The sequence below is a fragment of the Cynoglossus semilaevis genome, chromosome 18 (assembly GCF_000523025.1).
Source record: "Cynoglossus semilaevis isolate Cse_v1.0 chromosome 18, Cse_v1.0, whole genome shotgun sequence".
Classification (NCBI taxonomy): domain Eukaryota; kingdom Metazoa; phylum Chordata; class Actinopteri; order Pleuronectiformes; family Cynoglossidae; genus Cynoglossus; species Cynoglossus semilaevis.
The window spans coordinates 14,283,444-14,309,784 of NC_024324.1; the positions used below are offsets into that span (position 1 = coordinate 14,283,444).

General features: G+C 38.9%; 2 protein-coding genes and 1 long non-coding RNA gene across 4 annotated transcripts in view; 2 read left to right on the top strand and 1 right to left on the bottom strand.

Annotated features, from left to right (window-relative positions):
• Positions 1 to 217: 217 nt before the first annotated feature.
• On the bottom strand, positions 218 to 3,804 carry LOC103394691 (transmembrane protein 106B-like). The gene is made up of 8 exons (XM_008332110.3): positions 3,673 to 3,804; positions 2,941 to 3,132; positions 2,718 to 2,781; positions 2,063 to 2,222; positions 1,113 to 1,253; positions 985 to 1,034; positions 826 to 879; positions 218 to 729 (listed from the first exon to the last, which is right to left on the bottom strand). Exons 2-8 carry the CDS (start codon positions 3,122 to 3,124, stop codon positions 588 to 590), a joined length of 795 nt encoding a protein of 264 aa, XP_008330332.1. The 5' UTR covers positions 3,125 to 3,132; positions 3,673 to 3,804; the 3' UTR covers positions 218 to 587.
• On the top strand, positions 3,129 to 14,884 carry LOC103394692 (uncharacterized). 2 transcript variants are annotated; one of them, XR_523177.3, is made up of 5 exons: positions 3,129 to 3,161; positions 3,746 to 3,802; positions 12,737 to 12,802; positions 13,887 to 14,048; positions 14,357 to 14,884. It is a non-coding gene; the product is annotated as an uncharacterized LOC103394692 (long non-coding RNA). The 2 variants fall into 2 exon arrangements; XR_003052603.1 differs by having other exon boundaries at positions 3,141 to 3,348.
• Positions 14,885 to 15,278: 394 nt separating this feature from the next.
• Positions 15,279 to 26,341, top strand: part of thsd7aa (thrombospondin, type I, domain containing 7Aa) — a 75,783-nt gene continuing 64,720 nt past the window's right edge. Inside the window, exons 1-6 of the mRNA XM_025065351.1 lie at positions 15,279 to 15,293; positions 15,479 to 15,616; positions 15,676 to 15,844; positions 16,618 to 16,649; positions 16,835 to 16,972; positions 17,032 to 17,200. Of these exons, the coding sequence (XP_024921119.1) occupies positions 15,279 to 15,293; positions 15,479 to 15,616; positions 15,676 to 15,844; positions 16,618 to 16,649; positions 16,835 to 16,972; positions 17,032 to 17,200 (661 nt within the window). The remainder of the gene's footprint in view (positions 15,294 to 15,478; positions 15,617 to 15,675; positions 15,845 to 16,617; positions 16,650 to 16,834; positions 16,973 to 17,031; positions 17,201 to 26,341) is intronic.

Consider the following 26,341-nt stretch of genomic DNA (forward strand, 5'->3'; position numbering starts at 1 on the left):
GGATTAACTTAACAAGTCGTGTACCCTCCTCGAAATACTTTCTGCTTTACAAAATAAAGTAACCTTCTAAAAAGTGTAAGCAGCTCATGTTGATTGGAATTGTTTGTTTTTTTTGTGTTTTTGTTTGTGATACAGTGCTACTTCTTGCATTTTTTTAATAATAGAGATGGCTAAATTCCTTGCAATTTTTTAATAATAGAGATGGCTAAATTCTACGTTCTGATTTTAGCCCCCATGCTAATCAAGTCTGCCTTAGCCTCGATAGTTAAGGATGTCACAATTTCTTGACAGAATTGGCACTGACAAAAGTAAGCTGCCTTCAAATTTACCAGAGTATATCCTTAACACATACTGTAATGGGAGCTGTGTGTTGTGATATTCTGAGATAAATGTCAGGGAACTCTCTCTTTCCACATAATGCAACACATTACAAGATGCAAGAAGCATGACGCACCTATTTCCGGTGGAGATTGACTCTTCGTACGGAGAACTTGATACCGCAGCACAACAATATAGAAAAAAAAAAAAAAAACCCACAAATTGAATCCAGTGTAAAGCGAGGGCGGGAGACGAGCAGAGGAGTGGCGTCACTCCTGAGCAAAATGTGTGAGGTCGAATGGCTTGGTCAACTCTTTATAGGCCGTGGTGTTTCCTCCACAGTCTACATACTGGTACATCTCCTGGGACACCTGCTCCACGTGGCCAAAGTAGGTTGCAGTCACAGTAACTCTGAAGAGGGGATGACGTCAGTTACACAAGGGTCAAATAAAAATATAAATAAAATTGACTCCAAAAATGGATTTAAGTGAAGAGGCTTAAACTTACTGCATCATAATTACAATGTTGTGAACCTTAATGGTTTGTAGGGTGCAGTAGTCGCTGGAAAGGTAAAGCAAGAAGCTCAGACAACATGCCTACATGGGTACTTTCACATTAAAGAATTCAAAAATTGTTAACGTAAAGCAGAGGTCCTAGATGACTTACTACATGTAGCTCATCTCATCAGCGATGACAGTGGGAACCATATAATCGACCTGGAAGGCAAAACGACAATCCAGATTCAAGAGGTTGTTCTTGCACAGCTCCAGTTTCAAGTAAAAGAGGTCAAGTACCTGTTTCATGTCCAGAGGACTTATGGCAGTGATGTTACTGAGGCAAGATTTACCAATCACTGTCTTGGCAAACTGCACCTGCGCTGTGACGTTAGCCACCTCTACCGAGTAGTAGTTGTTGTTGGTTATATTGAGAGTGTCCTGAAAGGAGAATTCGAGGAGCATTGTAAGTGTAGTATATTACCGTATTGTCCGGACTATAAGTCGCACCAGACAAAAATACATAATGAAGAAGAAGAAAAAAAAAAACAAACAAACATGGCAGTCATCCCAGACTGTAGGTTGCACTAGCCAGCTAGAGTGCCCTCTAGCGGTTGTCAGTGTGAAAATAATGAACATTTTCATTGGTACAGGAGTAGCAGATACTGGTACACGAGCCTAGAGTGTCCTCTAGTGGCTGTCAGTGTGTAAATAAACATGTGAAATTAAATATTTTAATATACTTATATATATATTAAAAGCCACTAATTATTTTACTAATTACACCCATTAATGGAAAATTGTAACAATTACAATATCTTTTAATAATATTATTTGTTATGATAACTGCTACTCATTTTTTAGTATTCCGATTATATAATATATATTGTTATAAATAAAATGTTTCACTTGTGATGAGAATGAACATTTATGGCTGCAGAACACCTTTTATTATTGGCAAAGAAAAAATTGACAAGAATCGACAAAAAACGGTATCGGCAAAATACCACTTGCTAAAAAATGGGCAATATGTATTGGCCCCAAAATTGTAATCGGTGCAGACTTAGTGTCTTTTCTGTAAATGTAACCGTAATGGAGACCTTGATGTCATGTTATAAACCCTCAAACCCAAATAATGCATGTGATATCATACTGCAAATACATCATCAAGCGATGATTGGAGGATTTGGACCTTGCCGAATTGGTACTAAATTCCTATCCCTAACAGACGAGAAGAAGAAGAAACTTACTGTGATGTTGAGATACACAGTGCGTCTCTCTTGGTCGTAGGTGACTAAGACAAATTTTGCACCAACATTAGAGATGTCTATGGAGCGAGGGAAGAGGAAGAAAACAGCCAGGGTGGACAGCAACAGGCAGACCAGGACTGACACAGTTACATATAACTTCCTGAAGGGGACAAATGCAGAACATTTCCTTAGTTAACAAAAGTGAGCACTACTAACATCCGAATGACTCTCATCAGTTAAATGCAACGTATCGTGAGTTCTCTTGAAAACTGCCCAACAAAAAGAGCTGTAGGAAGTGCTTTATCGTAAAAAAAATCAAACAGCTGCTCTTGTGAATTAACCATCACCAAAGATATTTGTGTTTATTTGGAAACATAATGTGTCACAAAATGACACAATATTGACGAATATTATGTTTCAATCAGCCAATCTTGTGCAAGATGTTACAGTAAAAAAAAAACAACAATCTAATGTTAACTTGTTTAACTATTATTTTACAGTAAGTGTAACAACTGTTATTTTAAAAACTTTAATAAGAGAAATGATACTAATTGATTTACTTACATAAATATTACATCATGAATTATTGTATTTACTACACAGTGTAAATAACCATATCATGGTTAACACAAACACAAAAGGAAATTGTACTTACGTCCTCCTGGGCCGAAGCCTTTGGTCACTGTATGGGATCAATGCCACAAGCTGATTTTCCTGTCCTGAAACAGTCACAGCAAACTGTTGAGTCACTAACAGCTATCCACAAAATCCGTGGTGTGAGCACTGTTGCACCTAAAATGGCAGTATATACAGTAACTCGTTTGATGTTACCTCTCGGAATCCTCCCACTGTATATACAGTAACTCTTTTGATGTTACCTCTCGGAATCCTCCCAGTGCCCTGACACGAGGGACATGTCACACTGTCCCGTCCCGTGAACTCAACATATGGGAACTCAGAGACGTCTCCGTCCTTGCTGTCTTCAGCATCGTCTGGAAAGTTTACTTTGTCGTCGCCATTTTCATGACCAGCCTTTATGAAGTGAGAGAAGGACTTTCCCATAGTCACACCTGGACAACGAAACAGTGTGTGACTTAAGGTATAGTTTATTTGCAACAAAACTATGTACTTCCTACATAAAAAAAGGGAATATCTTGATGACAATAACACTATTACTGTGTATATGCGTTACACGTTTTCAAAATGTTGCAGATAACATTTAAACATGACATATATCATATGTTTTAATGGAAGGAAAACCGCCAAAGGATTCACAATAAAACATGGTAGGTTTTATCAGACAACAGGCTTAAAACGTAAGGTGTATGTCACAGTCGCAGTTGAAATTCGGAGAGCTGTAAAATTCCGACATACTAGATGCCCCTAAACGTGTCAACGGCACATTTCTTAAACAACGCGATGCATTTAATGAGCTGTTCATCTGTATAGGAAACGGCTAACGGTTAGCTCGCTAAGTTGTTGACATCGAACAAACTGCGCCATTAGATAAAGCTGGAAATACGACACAAGAGTGGGCGGTTATACTAAACGACACGTATCCCAATGAAACAGCAAGCATGTTTTTTAAAGAGAAAAGAAAAACGACATACCTGTTAAAACTAGCTAGTTAAGTTTTGTTGTTCTCAAATAAAGCTACTTCTTTTTCTCCCGTCTCTTCTCCAGTGCATTACCGCCACCAACTGGTACTGCATCGCAACATGTTACAATCAGCTTTCCTGGGTAAGTTTGACTTTTTTTTTTTTACTTCAAACAAATAAAAAAACCCGATAACAATTTTACAATGTGGTGACAGAACGTTCAGGGTTCACAAGGATGTCAGAATGTAGATGATCTGAGGGAGTATGTTTTACGCGTTCACGTTTTTACATTTTACAATATATCGAAAATACACTAAAATTAATCGAACGAACACCTTCTATACTAATCATTCAATTTCTAAGAGGAAGTCAAAAAGATGCAAAAAACCCCCCCACAAAAACAACCAAAAACAAATTAAATTTGTGGTTATCTACAAGATCTCAGACTAATCTGCTTTATTTAAGTTAAGAACTAAACCAGTTCCCAACTGGAAGGACCACAAAGCACCGTCTAACTATTTTTTGATTGCTCAAGCTTGAACGTGAACCATTTATGAACTATGTGTTAATATTACTAGTTAATAATAATCAGTATTCCTTGAAATCTTACATTGTGAATTTAAATGCGTTCCTTTATGTGAAATACTAGGAACTCGCCGCTTGGTGGCAGTATTTACACGAGCTGGCCAGTTTCAGTTCTATCTATTTATTCACAAGAAAAAAAATAATTTCGTGATAAAATAAACCATAGCATCATAAAAAGACAATCCGCCTTGCATTTTTATTATGTTACATATAGTTTACCATTGCGAAATGGCAGTGTTAAAGGATCACGCTGATGTTGTAACCTAAAAAAAAGTTGAATTTGTTGGGAGAATCAATTTAATGCCATTCACAGAAATCCCAGAAACCCTCTTTCTAATTTAACCAAATTATATTATTAATTTAAATTATCATTATATTTCTGCTTAAAAGCATTTTAGCCCTAGACTTTTACAGGTCAATCATTCACACGAACGCTCCATTTGTTGGGAACAAAGCCCCAAAACGCAGGCATAAAACCAAAAATAAATAATAAATAAATAAATATAAACCCACACTGTGTATGTATGAACAGCTGAATCCTGTCAATAGTCAAAGGCAGCTGGTTCTAAAGTTCAGGTGCTGTGGCTGTAAAGACACATTCTGTGCTGATCCTTAGTCAGGCAAGTCTAATGGGTATTTGCCTCTTACTGTGCACACTGGTTTACAAATGTATGTGAATTCAGGACACTACTTGAAGTATTATACGCTTTCATTCACTGCAGAGCACAGCTGGCAAAGCGCATCCTTTGAATCCGGAGACCATTATCAAGTATAATCAGGGCAACAACCTCTCAGCCTCACAGCAAAGCAGCCTTTGACTGTAATGAGACGCAGGTCCCCTCAGAAACATTCATTTCACTTGCTATAAAATATAGGCACTTTTGTTGTAGGAAAATCGCACACATTGTTTTCACATCGTTTTCACATCGTTTATCTAAACTTTGTAAAATCTTGTTCAGGTCATCGTTTGTCTGTTACGCTAAAACTGCGCCATTTTCATTTCTGTATCAACTTTTTCGGTTTGCGACTTATACTCAGGTGTGACTCATATATATCGAAATATATAATTTCACAGTTTGTTATTTACACTCTGACAGCCACTAGAGGGCGCTTTAGCTAGCTGGTGCAACGTATAGTTCGGGAAATACGGTGAATAAAGATCAGGATGAACTCCTCGAGATTGGAACAAAAAAATGAGTTAATAAGCGGCTGATTGTTTTGTTTGAGCAGAAATTCCCTTGCGATGCAAATTATCATCATCACACTATTTACATAAAGTAAGTAAACAAACATGATCAGAGAAAGTGGAACATAGAGGGATGTTACAAATAAATAATGAGTTTCCTGTTTACACAAACACACACACACACAACAATAACACACGCAACCATAAGAATGCATTAGTTTATAATAGTACAGATGTCCGATATTAACTATTTGCCGATATCCAATTTGCAGATATTGTCCAAACACTTAATTTCCGATTCCGATATCAACTGATACAGATATATGCGTTTGTTTGCCTTCAAAACTGAGGTAAATGTCTTATTGCGTTACTAGGTTTTCATTATCGGAGGAAAAACCAATATGTTTATTACAGATATTACTTGATAATAGTAATACCGGTCGGCCGTTATTATTAGACATCCTCATCTACGACATTTAAAAACTGGTGTTTACAGTGATCCCTTTCCTATCGCGGTAATTGCGTTCAAAGACCCACCAAGAAAAGGGAAAAAATTGCGAAGTAGAGGCGAAATAGTTATTATATTATTTACGTATACATGTACCCTTTAAGAACCTCCTCTACACTGTTATCAACCCTCCCTTCCCCACACAATTACATACACAGTAAAGTTGTACTATGGCGACGTAGAGCGAAGTGAACGAGACAGTGGCCGACAGACAAGGGGAGATGCTGAGAGATGCTACGATGCATGAGCCAATCAGCGTCAGGAACAGAAGAGCATGCTCAATTAGCCAATAGTACACCGAGTACCCATAGTATTAGCCAATAGTATGCCGTGTACGATCCTGTCTAGGTAAACAAAGCTACCAGCGATCAGTCGAAAAATGCGCTTATCTCAATTTCAAAATGAGAATCCACATTTTTAAAGCCAAAACCGTCGTACGTGTAATTATTTTTAATGTCTTTTACTTTGTTTTTTGCTATATTTTGTGATTTAATGAAAATTTCGCGAGATTGGATTAAAAAAAAAGAGATGTACTGAGTGAGCGAAAGGAGAACTGTGATATAAAAGTCAAACGTAAACATACAATACAAAAGTACAGTGATGTTTGACCTTCAACTACGGACCGGAGAACACTTTGCAAGCAGTGTCTCTGATTATCCTCAGGCTTTAGTGGAAATCAGCAGCTCCTCTGATTAGATCGTGATTGGTCTTAATGGTCAAAATTGCCGCCCTTGTCGTTCCCATTGGCTACATGACGAACGGAGTGATTGGAGCAGCTGCTGAAATCAGCAATTCTCAGTTGTCTGGGCTTTTGTCTGCTGCATAATGAATGCACGCAGTTTTAAACAGCGCACGCGCTGGGGTCACACTGACCTCCACCGTGAGAGCTGGGTTAGGGTTAGCAGTGCCTCTGAAACAAGGTTTAAATTAATAGGTATTGACTACCTATTAATTAAAAGAATTGTCGTCCGAAGTATGTATCCCTGTGTTAGACTTGTAAACCAAAAGTGTGAATTAAAGGGATGGGTTGACACAGAGGCATACTGTCCAATGCTGTAAATGTTTAACGAGCGACCGGCACATTGTCCGTTAATCATTAACAGAGAATATGTCTTTTATATATATACAGTAGTGCACTGTTAATCATTTGTGAGATCATCGTCGTCATCACTGACACTAAAAGCTCCAATTAAATATTTATTTAAAATGCCGTAAACCATTAAAAAAAACTGCTTTCGAGCACCGATAAAGAAAATATTAAAATAGTAAAAAATAATTTACCCTGCTGCAATAGCTCCATGGGGAGGTTTTATGTTTTATTTTTAATATTTATTTTTAGAATGTCGGACGAATACCGCTGGCACAGATGTTGGATTTTCCGTAGAGTAACGGAAAAACTAATAAAAGGACGACATCCATCCATCCATCCATCCATCCATCCATCCATCCATCCATCCATCTATCTATCTATCTATCTATCTATCTATCTATCTATCTATCTATCAATCTATCTATCTATCTATCTATCCATCCATCCATCTATCCATTCATCCATCCATCCATCCATCCATCCATCTATCCACCATTCCAAAGATCTTATAAGTCATGTAGTAAAGTGTACTGGACATAAGGAGGCCTTGATAAACCCTAGAGTCCGTTGACCTACTTTTTCAAAAACAAACTTTATCCACATTGTTAAGTTTGGAATACGTCAGAAAAAACAATTATATGCTGTTTTTATTCTTTGAAGAGAAGGCCTGGAAAAAAAAAATCAAAAAATCAATGCGCTGCGTGTCAAATCACAGAATGTCTTCATCAGCAATTTCGCACAAACATTGGTTTGGTGAAATGAAACCGAATGAGGTTATCAATATTTATAATGTAACCCACCCCACCCTCAAACTGGCAAATTGTGTGGCATAATATTAGTCAGAACACTGAACTAATTTCACTTCCTCTTGATATCCAGCCTTATTCAGATGCACAAGAACACTCCACGCAGCGAGGGCTTGAAATGTGACACGAGCCAGTCCTTGGTTTGACTTTGAAATTTAAATCGAATATCTGATGCAGATTTTTCTGCCTTTGCAAACGTGAATTTACCAGACGAGGAATTGTTACAGGGTTATTGCTTTTTTTTATTTATTTTTTTTATTTAAAAAACACACATTCTGGAATTTTCCAAATCAGTTAATGTGATCATCTGTTGTCAAACATGTGATGTGGTAAATATTAAGGATAGGCAATGAAAGATGCAAAAGACCCGGCTGGTCCTGTCTCTAGGAAGAATTGCTGCTGCAGATTTCTCATTAGTAGACCGACAAAGATCCCAGGGGCAGTTGAGAAGTGCACAGTGGGGTGGGTGGGGGTTGCGCACGCTGTGGGGGATGGGGAGAAGAAAGGGAGGTGAATACATGATGGGAAAATCAAAACAAGAGAGCATAAGTCTCCATCCTTGTTGCTGTTAATGACCCATAATTTGAACGACTTGACAGACCGTCACTGTCAGTAAAAAAAAAAAAAATTTTTTTTTAGCAATAACGACTGTTTCTGTGATATCGTAAAATGTGTTTTTATATTTTTTGGAAGAAATGGGTTGCAGTTTAAAAATAAATGGTGTTAAATGGTGAGGATTTGTGATGAAATCATTGGAAATTCTCAATTTTTTTCAATTACTTTTTGACAGAATAATCACAGTTATTTATTTCAAAATTTGCTCCATGAATCAGGACATAGACATACGTATAACAAAAAAATCTGAAAAATAAAAATAATAAAAGTTCATTTTTTATTTTTCTGTTTACAAAATTGTGGAAACTCCCAGTGCAAATGAAACTATTACAAAATGTTTTGAACTGTATAGAGTTGAGCATTAATGTTGTTGCTGTGCCAGAAATGTGTCTGAAAAATTGCTAATTGTTTATTGGTTAAAACTAGAAATGTCAGAAAATATCGGCCGACCGATATTATCGGCCCCATATTAGCATAATTCTGTAATATCTGAATCATGAATCATTATAGGTTTTATTGCCGATAATGAGAATCCGATAATGCAATGCCTCGGTTTTGGTCTAAATATGCTAAAATCGCTTGTGGGTTCCTGCGACGGTTACCGCTGTTTTCGGGGTAAACGTCTGCATGTATTGGTATTGGAATCGGAAATTAATCGTTGGCATATTGGATATAAGCAAAAATTATAATATCGGACATGCCTTGTTAAAACTCCTAAGGAATGAACAAGCAGTGATAGATAAAGTTGAGGCATTTGTAGACCAAAACATAAACAGCACATCGCACAAAGAAAAAAATTGGCATTCAAAACTGAACCTATGAACAAATGACTTCATAACATTTACGCGTTTTTACGCACAATGCTGCTGACTGTTACGCCAGTGACCCCTTGTGGTGGAAATGGGTGCGTCAGTGCTCAGATATCCACGCCGTCACCGAGAGGCTTGGCTCGGGGCGACAAGCGAACCCAGATTTGACGATGACGATTGGTTTAACTTCTGTTGCTATGTGCATATTTAATGTCAGCAATCGGTTGCGCCGTTGCACTGACTGAGCGCTGTTTCTAGTGCCCCAGGAGCTCCGAAGAAGTTGGAAGTGAGATGAGCCAAAAGCTATTTTCCCCTAAAATATGATGATTTACATTAAATATATCTATATGATAATGTAGAAATTTGTACAAAAGAGTATTTTGAGCTAACAGAATTAGCAATTCAAGTGAACTTTTTTTCTCCTTAATCAAGTTGTACATCTCACTCTGATGGATTCAGTGCCATGAACCTAACAAGAGATAATTATTCATTTAAATTACAATTTGGAAAATGTACAGAAGCTACATTAAAAAAAAAACCTCTAGTAAGAAATGGCTTTCTGAATCTTCGGACCTAAAGCGTCCGGCGTAGACACAACACGACGTGATGTCAATGACCACTGCATATACCGATGAGAGCTGACAGCTGTTCTCAAGCAGCTATTTGCAGACACAGGACACAGTCTCCTTGGTCCGACAAACATTTTTCAGCCTGCCTTGAGGGGAGCTGCTATTGTGTTGCGGGGTGTTATTGTGTCAGAGTAAAACACCGTAGGCCTGAGCATCCATCTGTCAGGACACAAGGGGAACATTGTTGGACTCTCACCTTGTGTACAGTCAAAATCTTTACCTTGAACATTTATTATCAAATATTCTCCTGTGTTAATAATATTTTGAACATTATGGACCCCACACCTGGGTTCACACCCGGGACTCTCTGATCTCTCGGCTTGCAAGGCAGGCGCGCCAACCGCTAGTCTTGCTAGAGCTGGGATTCAAACCATCAGTCACCCAATTACAAAAAAAAAAAAAAAAAAAAAAAAAAATTGTACTATATTGATCCCAGCTTAAAAAGCATTTAGTAAAGTCAATGCAGCAGAATTTCTTAACCTACAAAATTAAATTTTTTTTTTTATTACACAGCAATGAACAATATTGTTAGCTTGAATAAATAATACTAAATTGCAGAAACATGTTTTAGTCCAGGGGTCAGACGGTCAGATGGTACTGTGCCATACAACTACAGCCATTTAATCAAAGTAGCTAATATATATTTATAGTTTTCAATGTAGGTACCGAGGGTTGAGGACCCCCTGATCTATACAGTCTTCCATTTACAACCGGCCCTTCAAGGGGAACTGTGTTGCTGATGTGGCCCCCCGGTGAAAATGAGTTTGACACGAATGCTCTAAAGCAGTGGTCCCCAACCTTTTTTGCAGAGCTGAAAATAACCACTGAAATACGACAGTAGGAGATTCATATTTATAGAAAAAAAAAAATAGCACTGATATTCAAAAAAGAAACAACTCAGAAATAGCAAACAATCAAAAGAAGGCGCCGTTAATGGAAAGCTTACGGATTAGATCGCTACCGACAGAGACATTCTTCAAGGCTTCATACTCCTGTGACAAAATTGAACTCAGGAAGGCAGGAGAGGATGGCGCTAGAGTGGTCCAGTCAAAGGACATGTTACTGTCAGTACCTGCAAAAGCCAATTCTGTCGAGAGCTCAGAGTGGTACTGTGAAAGGACAGACAAAGGTAAAAGGGAATAATCAAAAAAAAAAAGGGCTGCTCCTGACAGAGCCGCTCCGTCACATCAACCCCCTCCTGCTGGATGTTTTTGATGTGCGGTAACCTCAAAAGGTATTCAATCATTCTATTTGCCTTGCCTGAGCGATGTTGAATGTTGAAACCTGAAAGGCTGAAGGCAGCCGTACCAACTGGCTGTTCATGTTATTATTCCACGTTAAGGCCCAATGGCCTGTCTCCAAATCAAACTCTAATCCAAGAGGGTAGTAGGACAGACCCCCCCCTCCGCCTCCCTGCTTCAATACCAAGCACTCTTTCTCTGCAGTGGAATGGCTGATTTTTCAGTGGAATTTTTGGGGATTTTCATTATCATTTTTATTTAATAACTCCTTTTTGTTTACGACAGCGGTTCACATAGGGTACTTTTCTGCTGGGTTCCCCCTTTTGGTTTATAAGAATTTCTTTGCGCCTACCCCCCCCAAAAAAATTGTTTACAGACTTGTTTGTTTCACACAATTTACATGTAACTGTATTTACGCACATATGTACGTCTATTTTAGGCTAACATTGGCAACTTTGTTCATAAGGCAGCAGTAAGAGTTCGGGGGCAACAGCAAAAACTGAGATCGAGAATTAAAAATAATGACCTCCTGCAATATTAATATTATGATATATTGCAATATTATGATCAGATAGTCATTCTCTTTTGCCGGTCTCTTGTCAAACATTTGCAGCATTGGATAATATGCTGCATAGGGTTACAGTTTTGATCCTCTGAAGAATGTATAGCTTTCTCAGAATTCCACTAATGTCCTGATAAAATCAGTACAGACAGAAGTTTGCCATTTAAGGCTATGGTTCACATACTTTTCTGCTGGGTTCCCCTTTTGGTTTATAAGAATTTCTTTGCGCCTACCCCCCCCCCCCCCACCAAAAAAAAATTTATCATACTTTTTTTATTACACTATTCATAACGCACATATGTACGTCTATTTTAGGCTAACATTGGCAACTTTGTTCATAAGGCAGCAGTAAGAGTTCGGGGGCAACAGCAAAAACTGAGATCGAGAATTAAAAATAATGACCTCCTGCAATATTAATATTATGATATATTGCAATATTATGATCAGATAGTCATTCTCTTTTGCCGGTCTCTTGTCAAACATTTGCAGCATTGGATAATATGCTGCATAGGGTTACAGTTTTGATCCTCTGAAGAATGTATAGCTTTCTCAGAATTCCACTAATGTCCTGATAAAATCAGTACAGACAGAAGTTTGCCATTTAAGGCTAACCCTAACCCTAACAAAAGAAATGTATGTATCAAACTCTCAATTACAGGAACAAGCTAATGAAACACCGACAGCTAGACTAGCAAATACAATAGACACGAAGCTAACAAGTTTAGTTTCTAAAAGTTGACTGAAGTTCACCGACGTATCCAAAGAACTTAGCTAAAACCCAGTTTTAGCTTCCACACTACAATGGCAGAAATTCCATTCACATGTAGCTTAGCGTACTCCTTTCAAGGGTGACGTCGCTAACCTCCACTGAATCCAAATTGAATTAATAAACATTGTTGCGTTATTGCTCAGCTCTTCTACCTGATAGCGTGATCTTGCGTCAGTCTTGCCTGCCCCCCCTTTTTGCCTGGCTCCCGTCAGGCAGCTGAATTCTCAATTAAAAAAATAAAAAAAAAAATAAAAAAAAAATCTTTCATCCCTCCAGATCTCCCCTTATCCTGCTGCCAAACCAAGCCTGGTTCGCCTGTGAACGCAATCATTCTGTGGCCAGGTAAATGTAGAAGTTATGTTTTTCCATTTCATCTTAGTCATTTTGTTACACATTAGGCCATGTCTACTATTATTGGGCAACTCAGAGCAACCAGGTCACTTTCCCTTTCCCCAAAAACAACATTAACAAAATGAGCAATAGTACCTAACTAACATTGAACTAACAATTTTCTCGCTAGTTCTTGTTACTCCTTTTTTTTAACGTTTTTTTAATTGTAGTATAAAAAAAGTTAACACATTTGACTTATTAGGACTTTTTTTTTTTAAAAAAAAGTTGCTTTAATATAATTTAACGCAGTTAAAATATACGACTCCTCTTGCCATTTAAAAGAACTTATCACACGTAAAATCCTTATTTTATTTTACGGTCATTTAATGCAACACCCTGTGAACCTGGGTCGTGCACGACGTGGGGCTCTGCTGTGTCAACGGTAAGTAAATATGTAAAGAGCTGCGCAATTTTTTAATATATATATATATATAGGCTATATATAACTTTATTATTACCTGTACTTTTATTGTATTTATGTAGTTTTGTTTGACTCAATATTCTTTTCGATACTTAATGAGCAGCAGTCGGACACCGCTCTCTCAACGCGTTCGACGTGTGTGTTTCCCTGTGGAATCGACTAGCTGTATTTCCAATGTCCGTGCCAGATGTAGGAAGTAAAAGTCGAAGTTGCCAAACGCTGATAGTTTTACTCCAATTATTTAAAGCGGCAAGGGGCCCCCTCGCGGGGAGCCGTCGCCGCTACACTAATTATCTAAATTAGCTTTTTTTTTCTTTCCTTGTCGTCCCTTGCTACGTCACTCGTTCTATGTGGCCTTTTTGCAACAGTTGCACCTAGGAAAGAAACGTTCCCTTTGCTCCACACTTGTCCAAACAAATTGTTTGTTTTTTTTTGTTTTCTCCCTTTAATTATATTAATTTAGTTGTATAATTGAAATGTGCTCGTTTAAAGTATTCTTTATGGCTGATATAGAAGCAAAAATGACGACGCAGAGACCATGTTTGTACGTCTGGACATTTCTGTACTCATTCTTAAAAAAAAAAATGTCGTCAACTACTGTTTCTACTACTGCAGTTATGGAAAAACTCTACAGTGAAGAGGCTGCAAGAAACGTGATGGATGAAGGACCGGTTGAATATTCTTCTGCCGGGATGTCAACAGAGTATAAATATATTGGACATGACCGTGGACATGGAAGAAATAGACAACCCACCAATCAATTTTGTCCTGCCATCTGTAAGTACCCAGTTTTTTTTTCCCCATCTGCGATCAATGCTGCAACTCAAATAGATGCCAGCACTTGAATCACGCCATAAATTGACCGGAAGCTGTTTATTTCCTTATCAGTATTGATCAAGAAAAACGTAGGGTAAACATTTCGTGTATCATTGCGTTGACAGAAATGTAACCTATGTGTTAGTTTGATTTATATGTCATTCTACAACAATGAATGACAAACATTAGCTGTGGTTTTGTGACGTGCATTTTCTCCGATTTCGTTATTGACGTCTCTCTCTCTCTCTCTCTGTGAATGCCTTCACCAGAGACAATAAAAAAGGTACCACTAGATGGTGCCGAGGCTACAGCAACCGTTCGACGTCATCACCAAAGATTGCAGTGTAAAAGTATACGGCAAGTTTATGCACAATATATATAATAGAGAGCGTCTGAATTTCTGGTTGTATTAAATACCACCAGTATTTCTGAGATGCAAATGTTTATGAAACCTGGTTTATAATAACTCCAAGGAGAGGTCTCATAATTAAAATAATAAATGAGAAGAATGGTGTGAAATATGGTAAAATGGGTTAGTTGGAAATGAGGTGGAGGATATTGAAGTTATTAAGAATTATTAAAAAAAATTGGTGAGTGACAGTGTGGAATGTGGGGAATGGAACGGCAGCCGGCATTTAGTAGGACTGGAGGTAGAGGATCTACTTGGAAGGTTCAGGGTTTGGATTTGTGTTCAGAGAACTACATCCTGATAAACCTAATGAATTTGTCGTACTACAGAAATCAAGGAGAGGGCGGCAAAACCAAAACATACGACTAAAATTAAAGTAAAAAGAAAATATTTTTTATATCAAATATCAGCAAATATTTTCTTTCCCTTTTTATTTATAAACGCTTTGCTTCTCTTGTGCTGCCATAATTTTCTTTTCGGAAAATTGAGCCACCCAACTTGTTTAATTGTTGTACCATATATCGCATCACACATACTGTATAACACCAGTAATTAAATTACAACTACAGAATTTGATCTCAGCATAAGAACTTAGAAAAAAAAATATTTGATTTGTTTTAATTCTTCTAATGAAATTGTATTTTTTAATTTAGTAAATAAAAAATATTTTAATATAATATTATATTATATAATTTTTTTTTTTGCTGTAGTTGCCTAACCAACATGCACATTATCTAGATCAAGGGTCATCATTGTGATACTCAGGGTCACCTGGTAACCCCATGGACTACCTTAAGGTGAGCTCAGAATTTCTGAAAGACTAACAATTCCAAAATGTCCATAAAAAAATTCTGTCCATATATGTTATGAACAGAATCTGTGACAGAAAACAGGCTTGGCTAAGTCCAATCTGTTTCGGGTCTGCCAACTCACCACCAGGTAGTTATCAGCACTGAAAATCCAATAACAAAAAACCAATTAGGTGTGGGGAGTTCCTTCCGATCATGCCCCACCGGGTCTCGCAGCCATTGCCCTCGGGGGCATTGAAGTCCCCCAACAAACAATGGGATCCCAGGCGAGAATGCTCTCTAGCACCCCCAGGGACTCCAAAAAGGAATGGGTAACTGCTATTTTGTTCATCGACACAAACAATAGACAGGGACTGTCCTGAACCTGAAGGTGGAGGGAGGCTACCTTTTCATCCGCAGGGGAAAACCCCCAATGTACAGGCACTGGAAGTTGGGAGCAACGGGAATGCCCACACCTGCTCAATGCTTCTCACCTGGGAAGAGCCCGGAGTGGAAGAGAGCTTATGGCCTCCCAAAGAGACTGTTTTCAGTGTGTCGTGGTAAGCCCCAACTATATTTAGCCAGAACCTCTCGACCTCCCACACTAGGCATAGAACCTGGTTTATAATAACTCCAAGGAGAGGTCCCATAATTAATATATAATAATTCTATTGAGAAGAATGGTGTGAAATATGGGTTAGTTGGAAATGAGGTGGAGGATATTGAAGTTATTAAGAATTATTAAAAAAATTGGTGAGTGACAGTGTGGAATGTGGGGAATGGAACGGCAGCCGGCATTTAGTAGGACTGGAGGTAGAGGATCTACTTGGAAGGTTCAGGGTTTGGATTTGTGTTCAGAGAACTACATCCTGATAAACCTAATGAATTTGTCGTACTACAGAAATCAAGGAGAGGGCGGCAAAACCAAAACATACGACTAAAATTAAAGTAAAAAGAAAATATTTTGTATATCAAATATCAGCAAATATTTTCTTTCCCTTTTTATTTATAAACGCTTTGCTTCTCTTGTGCTGCCATAATTTTCTTTTCGGAAAATTGAGCCACCCAACTTGTTTAATTGTTGTACCATATATCGCATCACACATACTGTATAACACCAGTAATTAAATTACAACTACAGAATTTGATGGCAGCATAAGAACTTAGAAAAAAAATTGATTTGTTTTAATTCTTCTAATGAAATTGTATTTTTTAATTTAGTAAATAAAAAATATTTTAATATAATATTATATTATATAATTTTTTTTTTTGCTGTAGTTGCCTAACCAACATGCACATTATCTAGATCAAGGGTCATCATTGTGATACTCAGGGTCACCTGGTAACCCCATGGACTACCTTAAGGTGAGCTCAGAATTTCTGAAAGACTAACAATTCCAAAATGTCCATAAAAAAATTCTGTCCATATATGTTATGAACAGAATCTGTGACAGAAAACAGGCTTGGCTAAGTCCAATCTGTTTCGGGTCTGCCAACTCACCACCAGGTAGTTATCAGCACTGAAAATCCAATAACAAAAAACCAATTAGGTGTGGGGAGTTCCTTCCGATCATGCCCCACCGGGTCTCGCAGCCATTGCCCTCGGGGGCATTGAAGTCCCCCAACAAACAATGGGATCCCAGGCGAGAATGCTCTCTAGCACCCCCAGGGACTCCAAAAAGGAATGGGTAACTGCTATTTTGTTCATCGACACAAACAATAGACAGGGACTGTCCTGAACCTGAAGGTGGAGGGAGGCTACCTTTTCATCCGCAGGGGAAAACCCCCAATGTACAGGCACTGGAAGTTGGGAGCAACGGGAATGCCCACACCTGCTCAATGCTTCTCACCTGGGAAGAGCCCGGAGTGGAAGAGAGCTTATGGCCTCCCAAAGAGACTGTTTTCAGTGTGTCGTGGTAAGCCCCAACTATATTTAGCCAGAACCTCTCGACCTCCCACACTAGGCTTCTTTACAGCCGTAGAGGAATCTGTCCACGTTCCTAGAGCCAGCTGCCGTACCTGTATCGAACAGCTAATGCTACTTCGGGCTTAAATCGGTTCACAGGGAGGGCACGTCGCTTCACCATTTTGCTTGTCAGAGTTCCAGCTTCCAGTCGCATCATGTTTCATAGTAACGACTACTTGGCCGTATGAGTTGACAGTGATCATTCGGGGGGCTGGGTTTTGTTAAAAATCAATTCTCGTCTTTTCTGGTTCCTGTGAGGTCTTCAGCAGTAAGCAACAGACTTTTCCAATAATACATGAAATAATAAACTGCTAATGCTGTTAATGTGCCATATAATTGTCATCGTTTAATAATTAATACGTTCACCCCAATCTATATCCTAATCTATATATTATATATACAGTATATAAATGTTTTGAAAATTCTCAAAATGCCTTTTCATAAAATGTATCATTTTATGAAATTCTGTAATGTAAAAAAATAAATTACGGTAATTAAACTGATTTTTCAGAATCCCTTAGGAATACCTAATGGCTATCTCATATCTAAGTCATGCGACATGCTAAGGCTAGCCAGCGCTAAGTCACCTGTCTACCTTTTTTTTAAAAAATACAGTAACCTTGTATCTACATTAATATGCACCCTACTTTTTTTTTACTGTGGAAGTAATTTGGAGATCTCAGTACTTTTGTACTGTAGTATATCAACTATTCACCATCAACACCCTGCGTAAGGTCATAGCAATTGACGACGTCGCCGTAGCTAGTCTCTGACTATTGCTTCATGTCATCCACACCCATCCCCTGAATCTCGAGTGGCCTGCAATGTAGTTGACATACGTATCTTCGGTTTGAGGTATGTCAGTCTTACCAACACTTTTAGTTGAGAGAATAGCACTTGTCACTGCTACATATGCTAGCCTAGCTCTGGTCAATGGTTTCGTTTGATCGACGTGGATTCACAAGTCTGCGAGTAACTACAGAAGAACAGAAAAATAATCTTACAACGGCTCTCTCTCTCTCTATGACAAATTTGTAGTTTGGATCCTATCGAAGAGTAAGAGAATAAGCAGATTTTCCAAGTGCTGATCATGTTTCATAGGTGTGACACCTACTGTTCCAGATCTTTGAATCTGGGCAAGCACAAAGTTATGTGTGTATCTGGCTGTCCTCTGTTTCTTGCTGTCCACAGTTATTATGTCCATTAGCACTCTGTGCTTGTTAAAGGCAGGCAAAGCAGTCGAGCCAGGTAGATGGCAAAACCTGTGGTGTAGAAATAGAAAAAGTGCCACATAAGTAACGACTCAATACCTTAGACACAGAGCTTAAATACGAGGCTGAATTAATGCGATGGATCAATGATTTTATTATATTTTTATTTGTTATGCAATTTTGCTATTTAGTCAAATTACAAAAAAAAAAATAAACAAAATGTATCTCAGCCATTGAGGAAAAACTAGGGGTTTTGTTGGATATAATTGATTGATAATATCTAATATAGAAAGTGATTTACTTATCACTGTCACACAGCACACAACGAAATGTGACCTCTGCATTTTACCCATCAACGTAGTGAGCAGGCAGCTCAGGCACCTGGGGAGCAGTGTGTGGGAATGGCGCCATGCTCAACGCACCTCAGTGGGAACTTGGCAGCTGGTGGACTCAAACCTGAATCCCTTGGATGCAAGTCCGCTTTCTTAACCACCAAGCTAGCACTGCCCCAATAATTGAATCCCTTATTCATCCCGCAATGGGGAAAATTTACAGTGTAAGTCTTTACCACTGACACACCGTGAGAGGCGCCGTTAGGGATATGGTAGTTCCTCTGGGAATCAAACCCAGGACCTTCTGCTCTCTGCTTGCGAGGCGTGCAACCGCTACTAATATCAATACCAATTATTAATATAATTATTCTACATTATGTCGAACACAGAATATAACCACAGACAGGGGCGTTACAAAGTTCGATGTTCCGCTTTTGGTACCAAAAACACTACACGGAACTTCAAAAAAGTGGGTTTTTTTTTTTTTTTTTGAGGAAAAAGCCTGACAAATGTTTGGGCTAAGCCTTTGACCAAACGGACAGATGGCCTCAATTAATCCTTTGTACGATGACTATGTACATCTGTCCGCGCTCATCTTTTGGCTAGAGCTTTTAGTTAAGTAATACCATCAAAAACCGATCACTTTCGTGCAGAAGAAGAGTGAAAAAAAAAAAAAAAACAACGCCGTCGTTTCTGATACACCGCATCATGTCATCAGCATACGTGAACATCTGCTTAGCAGCGACATTAGGTTAATAATTCATGTAGACTGGATAGAGCTTTATTAAGCCCGCTGTTTATCCATCGCTATTTGAATTGAGTTTATTTTAGATTGAGTTCGTCTGACGTATGTCACTTATTTATCGAACAAACTCTTCCTTACCTTCCCGTGCACGTTTAAGCTGTTCTCTTCAGCCCCGAGCATGCAGCTACTTTGATGGAGCAAGGGCTGAGGGATAAATGAGAGAGAGGGAGAGAAGGGGAGGGGGCGTAGGGATGGTGAGTGTGTGTGAGTGTGTGTGTGCGCTGTGTGTGTATGAGTGCACGAGCGAAAGAGCCGAGCTGAAGGGAGGTGGTGCATCAACTCGGCATACAGCAGCAGCAGCAGCAGCAGGCTCGTCTTAGGGATCTATTGTTCCCTGTTTTTTTTTTATTTGCTGCCACACATCATCCTCCCTCATTTCAGAGCAAAGAAACGATAGAAACGGGGGGTAAAGTGTGCAGAGGGGAAAGACCTTAACCCATCCTTACGGGATTACTACTTGGATGGACAGGTGCGGACGAGGCAGAATTTACACAAGTTCGGCTCTTTAAAACCTCGTGGTCAGGTTTTGCGTTCCTCCTCGGTACTGCATTGAAACTACAGTAATTGCTCTATGGTAGCCATGGGGTTGGCGATCAGAGCTGCGGGGACACTGAGAGTCTCCAGTACAGCATTGCTTCTCTCTATCCGGAGGCTAGTGCTGCTCCTTTTCTTCATCTGGATGCTCGATGCAAATACTGCAGTGGGGAATAGACCCACGTACATCTGGCAAACAGGTAAAGCCTTTTATGTACTCGCGTAGTAATTCGATGAGAGACGGTCGCCAGAGGTGCTGAGTTGCTGGATGATCATTCATACTATTCTACCATCACTGCTAAAATATCATTATATGTAAGTCTCTTCAAAGTGCATTTTTAATACTCTATTGATTTCTAACCAGCTCGAGTATTGTTTGAATTTAATAGTTGCAATGTGTACTCCTCAAGAATGATAAACTGCATAATAAAAGTTTAGAGGGTTTTTTTTTTTTTTTTTTTTTTGTATTTTGCCCCCATTAAGGTGGGAGACTTTGATACAGACTGACCAATCCTGTGTAGTGGTGTACTATATTTACTGCAGTGCCTGAGGGGTATGTCTTTTTACTCAAAAACGGAAGGTTAGGAGAGCAGGCTGTGTGCTCTGTTGGCTGGACTTCCGAGCAGAGGCATCTGGGACTCTGCCGCTGCTGCTCGGTACTGCTATTGGACTCATTTATCAGTTTGACATGTGTACAACTAATGAGAGACGGTGTTTGTGTTGTGAACAATTATGATGTTTTTTTTTTTTTTTTTTGTTTGTTTTTTAGACTCCCATCCAAGGGATGTGATTGAAGAATCTAAGTAGGTGAAAGTTGATCAATTAAATTGTGCCTCGTCGTAGTCACTGACGCTTCACGGCGTGGACAGCTGGTGTTGTATATTACCAGATTCCCTGTTGTCGCTGTTCCGGGGAGGTGCCTCCCACTGATGGAAAGCCCGTGCACTTTGAGGGAGCAGCACATGGTCAGAGCAACACAATACTGATGCACGGTCCAGTGAGCAAAGAGGAGGGGAGCAGGAGAGGAGGGGATGGATCTCCCTCAATCTATCAAGACAGGAGTGCCCTTTGGATTCAGCTGGAGATCAATGTTCTTTTTTCCTCTTGTGTCTAATCTCTGTTTCTCCAGATCAATGTACTGGTTTCACGGGGAACAGCCCCTTTAACACCAGTAGAGGGCTAATCAGTTTAAACAATCCTGGCAATGCAGCACCGAATCAAACGGCCTTTGGTAAAAGAAAAATCCACACTATATTTATACGTACGTAAACATTAAGTATAAAGGAAATGATCCATTCTTGCTTTTAAAACCTTTTCCAGACTTTTTTTTCCCCCTAAGCATTGGAAATTCCTAAATTTCCCAAAGGGAACTCCCAAGGGATAAAAAAAGTGCCATCTATCTATCTATCTATCCATCCATCCATCCATCCATCTATCCACCTATCATCTATCCATCCATCCATCTATCCATCCATCTATCCATCCATCCATCCATCCATCCATCCATCTAAATTCCTATATTGCATGGTTTACCAAAGTCCCCTCAAATCGTACTTTTAATTCTGGGATCAAACAGTCTAGAAGTTACCGTTGTGTAAATTGGCATTCAGTTATATCCTAAACATTTTCCTTTTTAAATGCAGCAATATAGTGTTTAAATGTAATTTTAGAAGCCCTAAATAAAACATTAACAGCAAATTAGGTAAAGCCAATGTTTAAAAATGCCAAAGCATTCATTTTCTTCCTTTCAGAACAAAAAAGTCTTTATAAGTAAATCTCCCTGCTTCGTATTAGGTAATTACATAATTAAAGGTTATACAGACAAATAACTAACTCCTTTCAGATTGCTAATTTTTTTTTTCTTTTTGCTCTTTTGACTTAATTGTTAACACCTTATGCTAAGGAATGTAAATCCAATGGTATTATGGTTTTATGTGCTCCACCTCCCACTGTGCTAAGGCAGGATTACCGATAGGGAAACCACAGCAGATTGGCGAGACAAAGTTAACCTAGATACAGTATGGGGCGTGTTTCTGTGCGTCTACTCTAAGCTTTAATGCAGCGCGTCGGCATGTGTGATCCCCTGCTGGTGGCATGTTTCTCTGTCAGGACTGCAGCGCTGGTGTTGATCACAATTATTGTTTGTGCTCTTCTGTCTTCTGGCTTGTCATTTCTAATCAAAAAGAACATGTTTTTTATAGGAAACACAACAAAGAGCTCTCAGGGCTGCAAATTCTGGTACTGTTGCTACACATTATTTAAAAAATGATAGCAATAGTTATGTTAGCCACAGCATTGATTAATATCTGAGGGGAGGCTCTCGAGAGACAAGGTTTCGAGCAATATGTGCATTAAAAACCTAGGACAATGCCGTCGTCAACAAATGAACTGTAACATTTAGTCTACTGCTGTTGTTACTAGCCTTTTCTCCCTTTGGTTCGTAAGAAAAATGTCACACCCCTACCCCACCCATCCTCTGCTTTGCGTTTTCAAGGGAGTTCCATTTAAAACTTGTCCATTTTTATGCTGGCATTGCCAACTTTGGTCAGTTGGCAGGAGTGAGGTTTTGTGTGTGGGGAGGGAAGACGGGGAGGCAAACTGCACGGGGCTGCTACCGCTGCTCCGAGCAGATCGAACAGGCAGCAGTTTCATCCATTCATTCCATCTGTGCCCCCCCACTTAGGCAACCTCTGAATCTCCTGACTCGTTCCTTGTCGCTATAAGCCAAGGCTTATGGCGTTTACCAAGCCAGAAATACTACAAGCCTCCAATCACACGAGTGATCATGTAGCATAACATGTAATACCCCATCTGCATATGGATGGGATTTTGCGAAATTGGCATGGGATGTTATGTCTTGGCAAAGAGCTTTACTATGTTGGTTTCAGTGGTTAGAGCACAGAAGCTGTGGACAGAAGGCTGTTGTTTATTCTCCTGTTCCACTAGCTGCTCTTTAGGACTCCCCCCCCACAGCCATATGAGTCATTCAGATACACCGGCGTTCTCCTTGTTTCGATTTAGCGCTTAACGTACAGTATACCCTTTTTTTTAACATTTAATTACCGCCATGCCCCAATGGCCTAAACAAGTTGGTTATTCCTGAAACATATCATTTTTTTTCAATCGTCTCGACGAGTCAGAATCAAGTGTGGCTCTAACCAAACCGACAGCTTAGATCAGTGTTTCTGTCCCCAGGGGGCAGAAGATTTTTAGGCTTATCAAAATAGACTAATAAAATGAGCTGCTCTGCTGCCATCTAGTGACTGGAGGCTTATATATATATATATATCGTTTAAGCGTGAATTAATACAGTACACTGAAATTCCCCTCTTGCGCCCCCTTGTGACACCGCACCCTCAGGGGGGTCGTGCCCCACTATTTGAGAAGCACTGTCTAAGAATGACACCGGTCTTGAATAATTGATTTGTCGAGCAAATATCGTTCTGAATATCGCAAATGATAAAAATGCAAAACAATCGTCTGAATAACGCAAATGATAAAAATGCAAAACAATCGACCGGCGATGCACTGGAAAAAACAACGATCGGTGCTGACAGAATCAAACCAGATTAGTGACTTGCGGTCCTGGGACAGTTCCGTTGTACGTGCATGTAGGGCCACACAAATGCGCACGGTTAAAGAGCAGCGTCTCTGCGTGGTCTTTTTGTGAGTCCCAGCCCGTCCATGTGTTGCCAAACAAGAGGAGGCTTACTGCTGAATCTGCCACATTGCTCCTTCTTTGTTCCTTTCTCCAGTGTCCCCATACAATAACCAGACCTCTCCACCTCCCGTTAGAATTTAGAGCGGTCTCAGAAGGCCATCAGCAGTGACTAGGGGGAGGGGGTGCGCACTGTCTTCTGAGAATCACTGCTCTGATTCGGTGCTCTCAAAAGCAACTACTGCATTTTTGGAAGAAATAATAGTTGTGCGTGTGAACCAGGCCTTAATGTGTTGACAGAGAACAGTCGGTAAAGACCAGGGGTGTCAAGCTCATTTTGGTTCACGGGCCGCAAACAATCTAATTAGATGTCAAGCGGGCCGGACCAGTACAATTGTAACCAAATTAACTATAAATAACAATAGGTAATTTTTTCCCCTTTGTTTTCATGCAAATACAGTAAGTACAAGTATATTAGGTATTTATTATTATTTATTTATATTTTATGAAATGTAATTAAAAATATCATAAACATGATTTTTTTTTTGTGTATTTGTTTTATTTTTTAAATTCATCAAGCGGGCTGAATTGAACAATTGCCCGAGTGGGCCGGTTTTGGACCGCGGGCTGTATGTTTGACACCCCTGTTCTAAAAAGTTTAAATATGCAGGCCCTGCATGGAGAGCGGACGCTGTTATAGCTTTAAAAGTATGACCAACTGCACGTGGTATTTATGTCTGATTTTGTAGGCTTGTAGATTTGTGTATTGATCATGCATGAAAAGTAACCAACATAGTAATCGATCTTCCTTTATTTAAATTCACATAAACCTGTCATTTGTGGATTTTAAGTGAAATGACTTGTAATCAGAACAGGACAAGAATGGTGAAACAAAACTGTGCCATAAACACTGAATTTTTAAATGATCCTGCCCTAATATATTCACTGCAGACCTCCTGTGGTCAACTAACTAAAGCAGTGTTCTCCCTTTATTGCACCACAAAATCTCCAGAGGGGGGCTTTGGTCCAACATTAACATATAATCTTAGACCACCAATCGCTGTGCCTTTCTTTGGTTTTGGTTTACTGCTCCACTGAAAGTTGAGACTACTTCTTGTATACTGATGTGACTAATTACAGTATATATAATGAGTTGTACAACAAGCAATTACCTTCCTGGTGCTAATACTCACACTAATTACACTTGTGGTTAAATGCTATTGATAGTTAAATTAATTTAAAAAAAAACATCTTCTTCTTTTCCTCTTTTTCCTTCTTTTGTCCCTTTTTTTTCAGGGGTTGCCATAGCGAATCAGTGTTTTCCATTTTACCCTGTTCTCTGTATCTTAAGAGCTAATAATTGAACAAATAACGCATTCATTTTCAATTCAATTTTCATATATGCGTTTTTTTTTTTACGTTATTAAATGTGCAAAAATTGGACGTGGTGAAGGCATTCATTTCGGAAAAGGTTCTCACCATCTTAGGACAAGGTTCTGATCAGAAACATTTGATACTTACTGGCATTGGATCCTGTACGTTGCATTGTAATGCTAGCCGTACAGCTGACTGACAAATCCCAGAAAATGTCTGCTCACTGTACCATACTGTATCTTGGGAGAAAAAAAAAACTGCTGATATTGTCCAAACACTTAATTTCCGATTCCGATAACTACTGATACCGATTTATGCAGCCATTTACGGTTAGAGGCAGAGGGCACATTTCTTTGTGTGCAGTGGTGTGCAGTGTCACAATGACAATAATTCACTTTCACTTCAACATTGCGATATTGGGTTTATATTATCGGAGGAAAAAAACTATTCTTACTGATATCGCATTTTGAAACGCAATTATGCTAGTATCGGCCGATGACATTAAAAAAAAAAAACAGGACATCTTATGCATATAGCTGTGCTTTGGATGCTAAAAATATGCGAAATGAATAATAACTACTATGGAAGATTTGGTAATGGGATCATTTTAAACCTCCATCCTAACAGGGTATTAGGATTCACCTCACCTCGTGACTCAAATTGGTTTTAGTCCCTAGGACTATGGAAGATTTGGTAATGGGACCATTTTAAACGTCCATCCTAACAGGATATTAGTATTCACCTCACCTCGTGACTCAAATTGGTTGATTGACATTGAAATTCACATAAATTAAGAGAATAATCTCTTAAAAAATATACACAACTGGTGGTTAAGGAAGCAGACTTGTATCTTGTGACTATAAAAGCAAAAAAAAAGAGAGAGACTCAGAGATGTGGAGAAAAACCTTTGTGTCTTTCTTCAATTCCTGTCAGTATATCAGTGTTGTGTCACACTAAACATGCACTTGTTTCATATTTTCACTACATTTTATTTTTTGTGAAATTTTGGTTTGGTGATGTTCCATGGGGATCTTCTAATGTAAAATATATGTAATACTGGTTTGGTTAAATGTGAGAAATGGAAACTGTGACGTCAAATTGTAGTTGATTTTTTTCAGTTAAAGTTATGTACCGTGTCTTCATAGTTTTTTAAAATTTGTTATTTATTCTTTTCTGC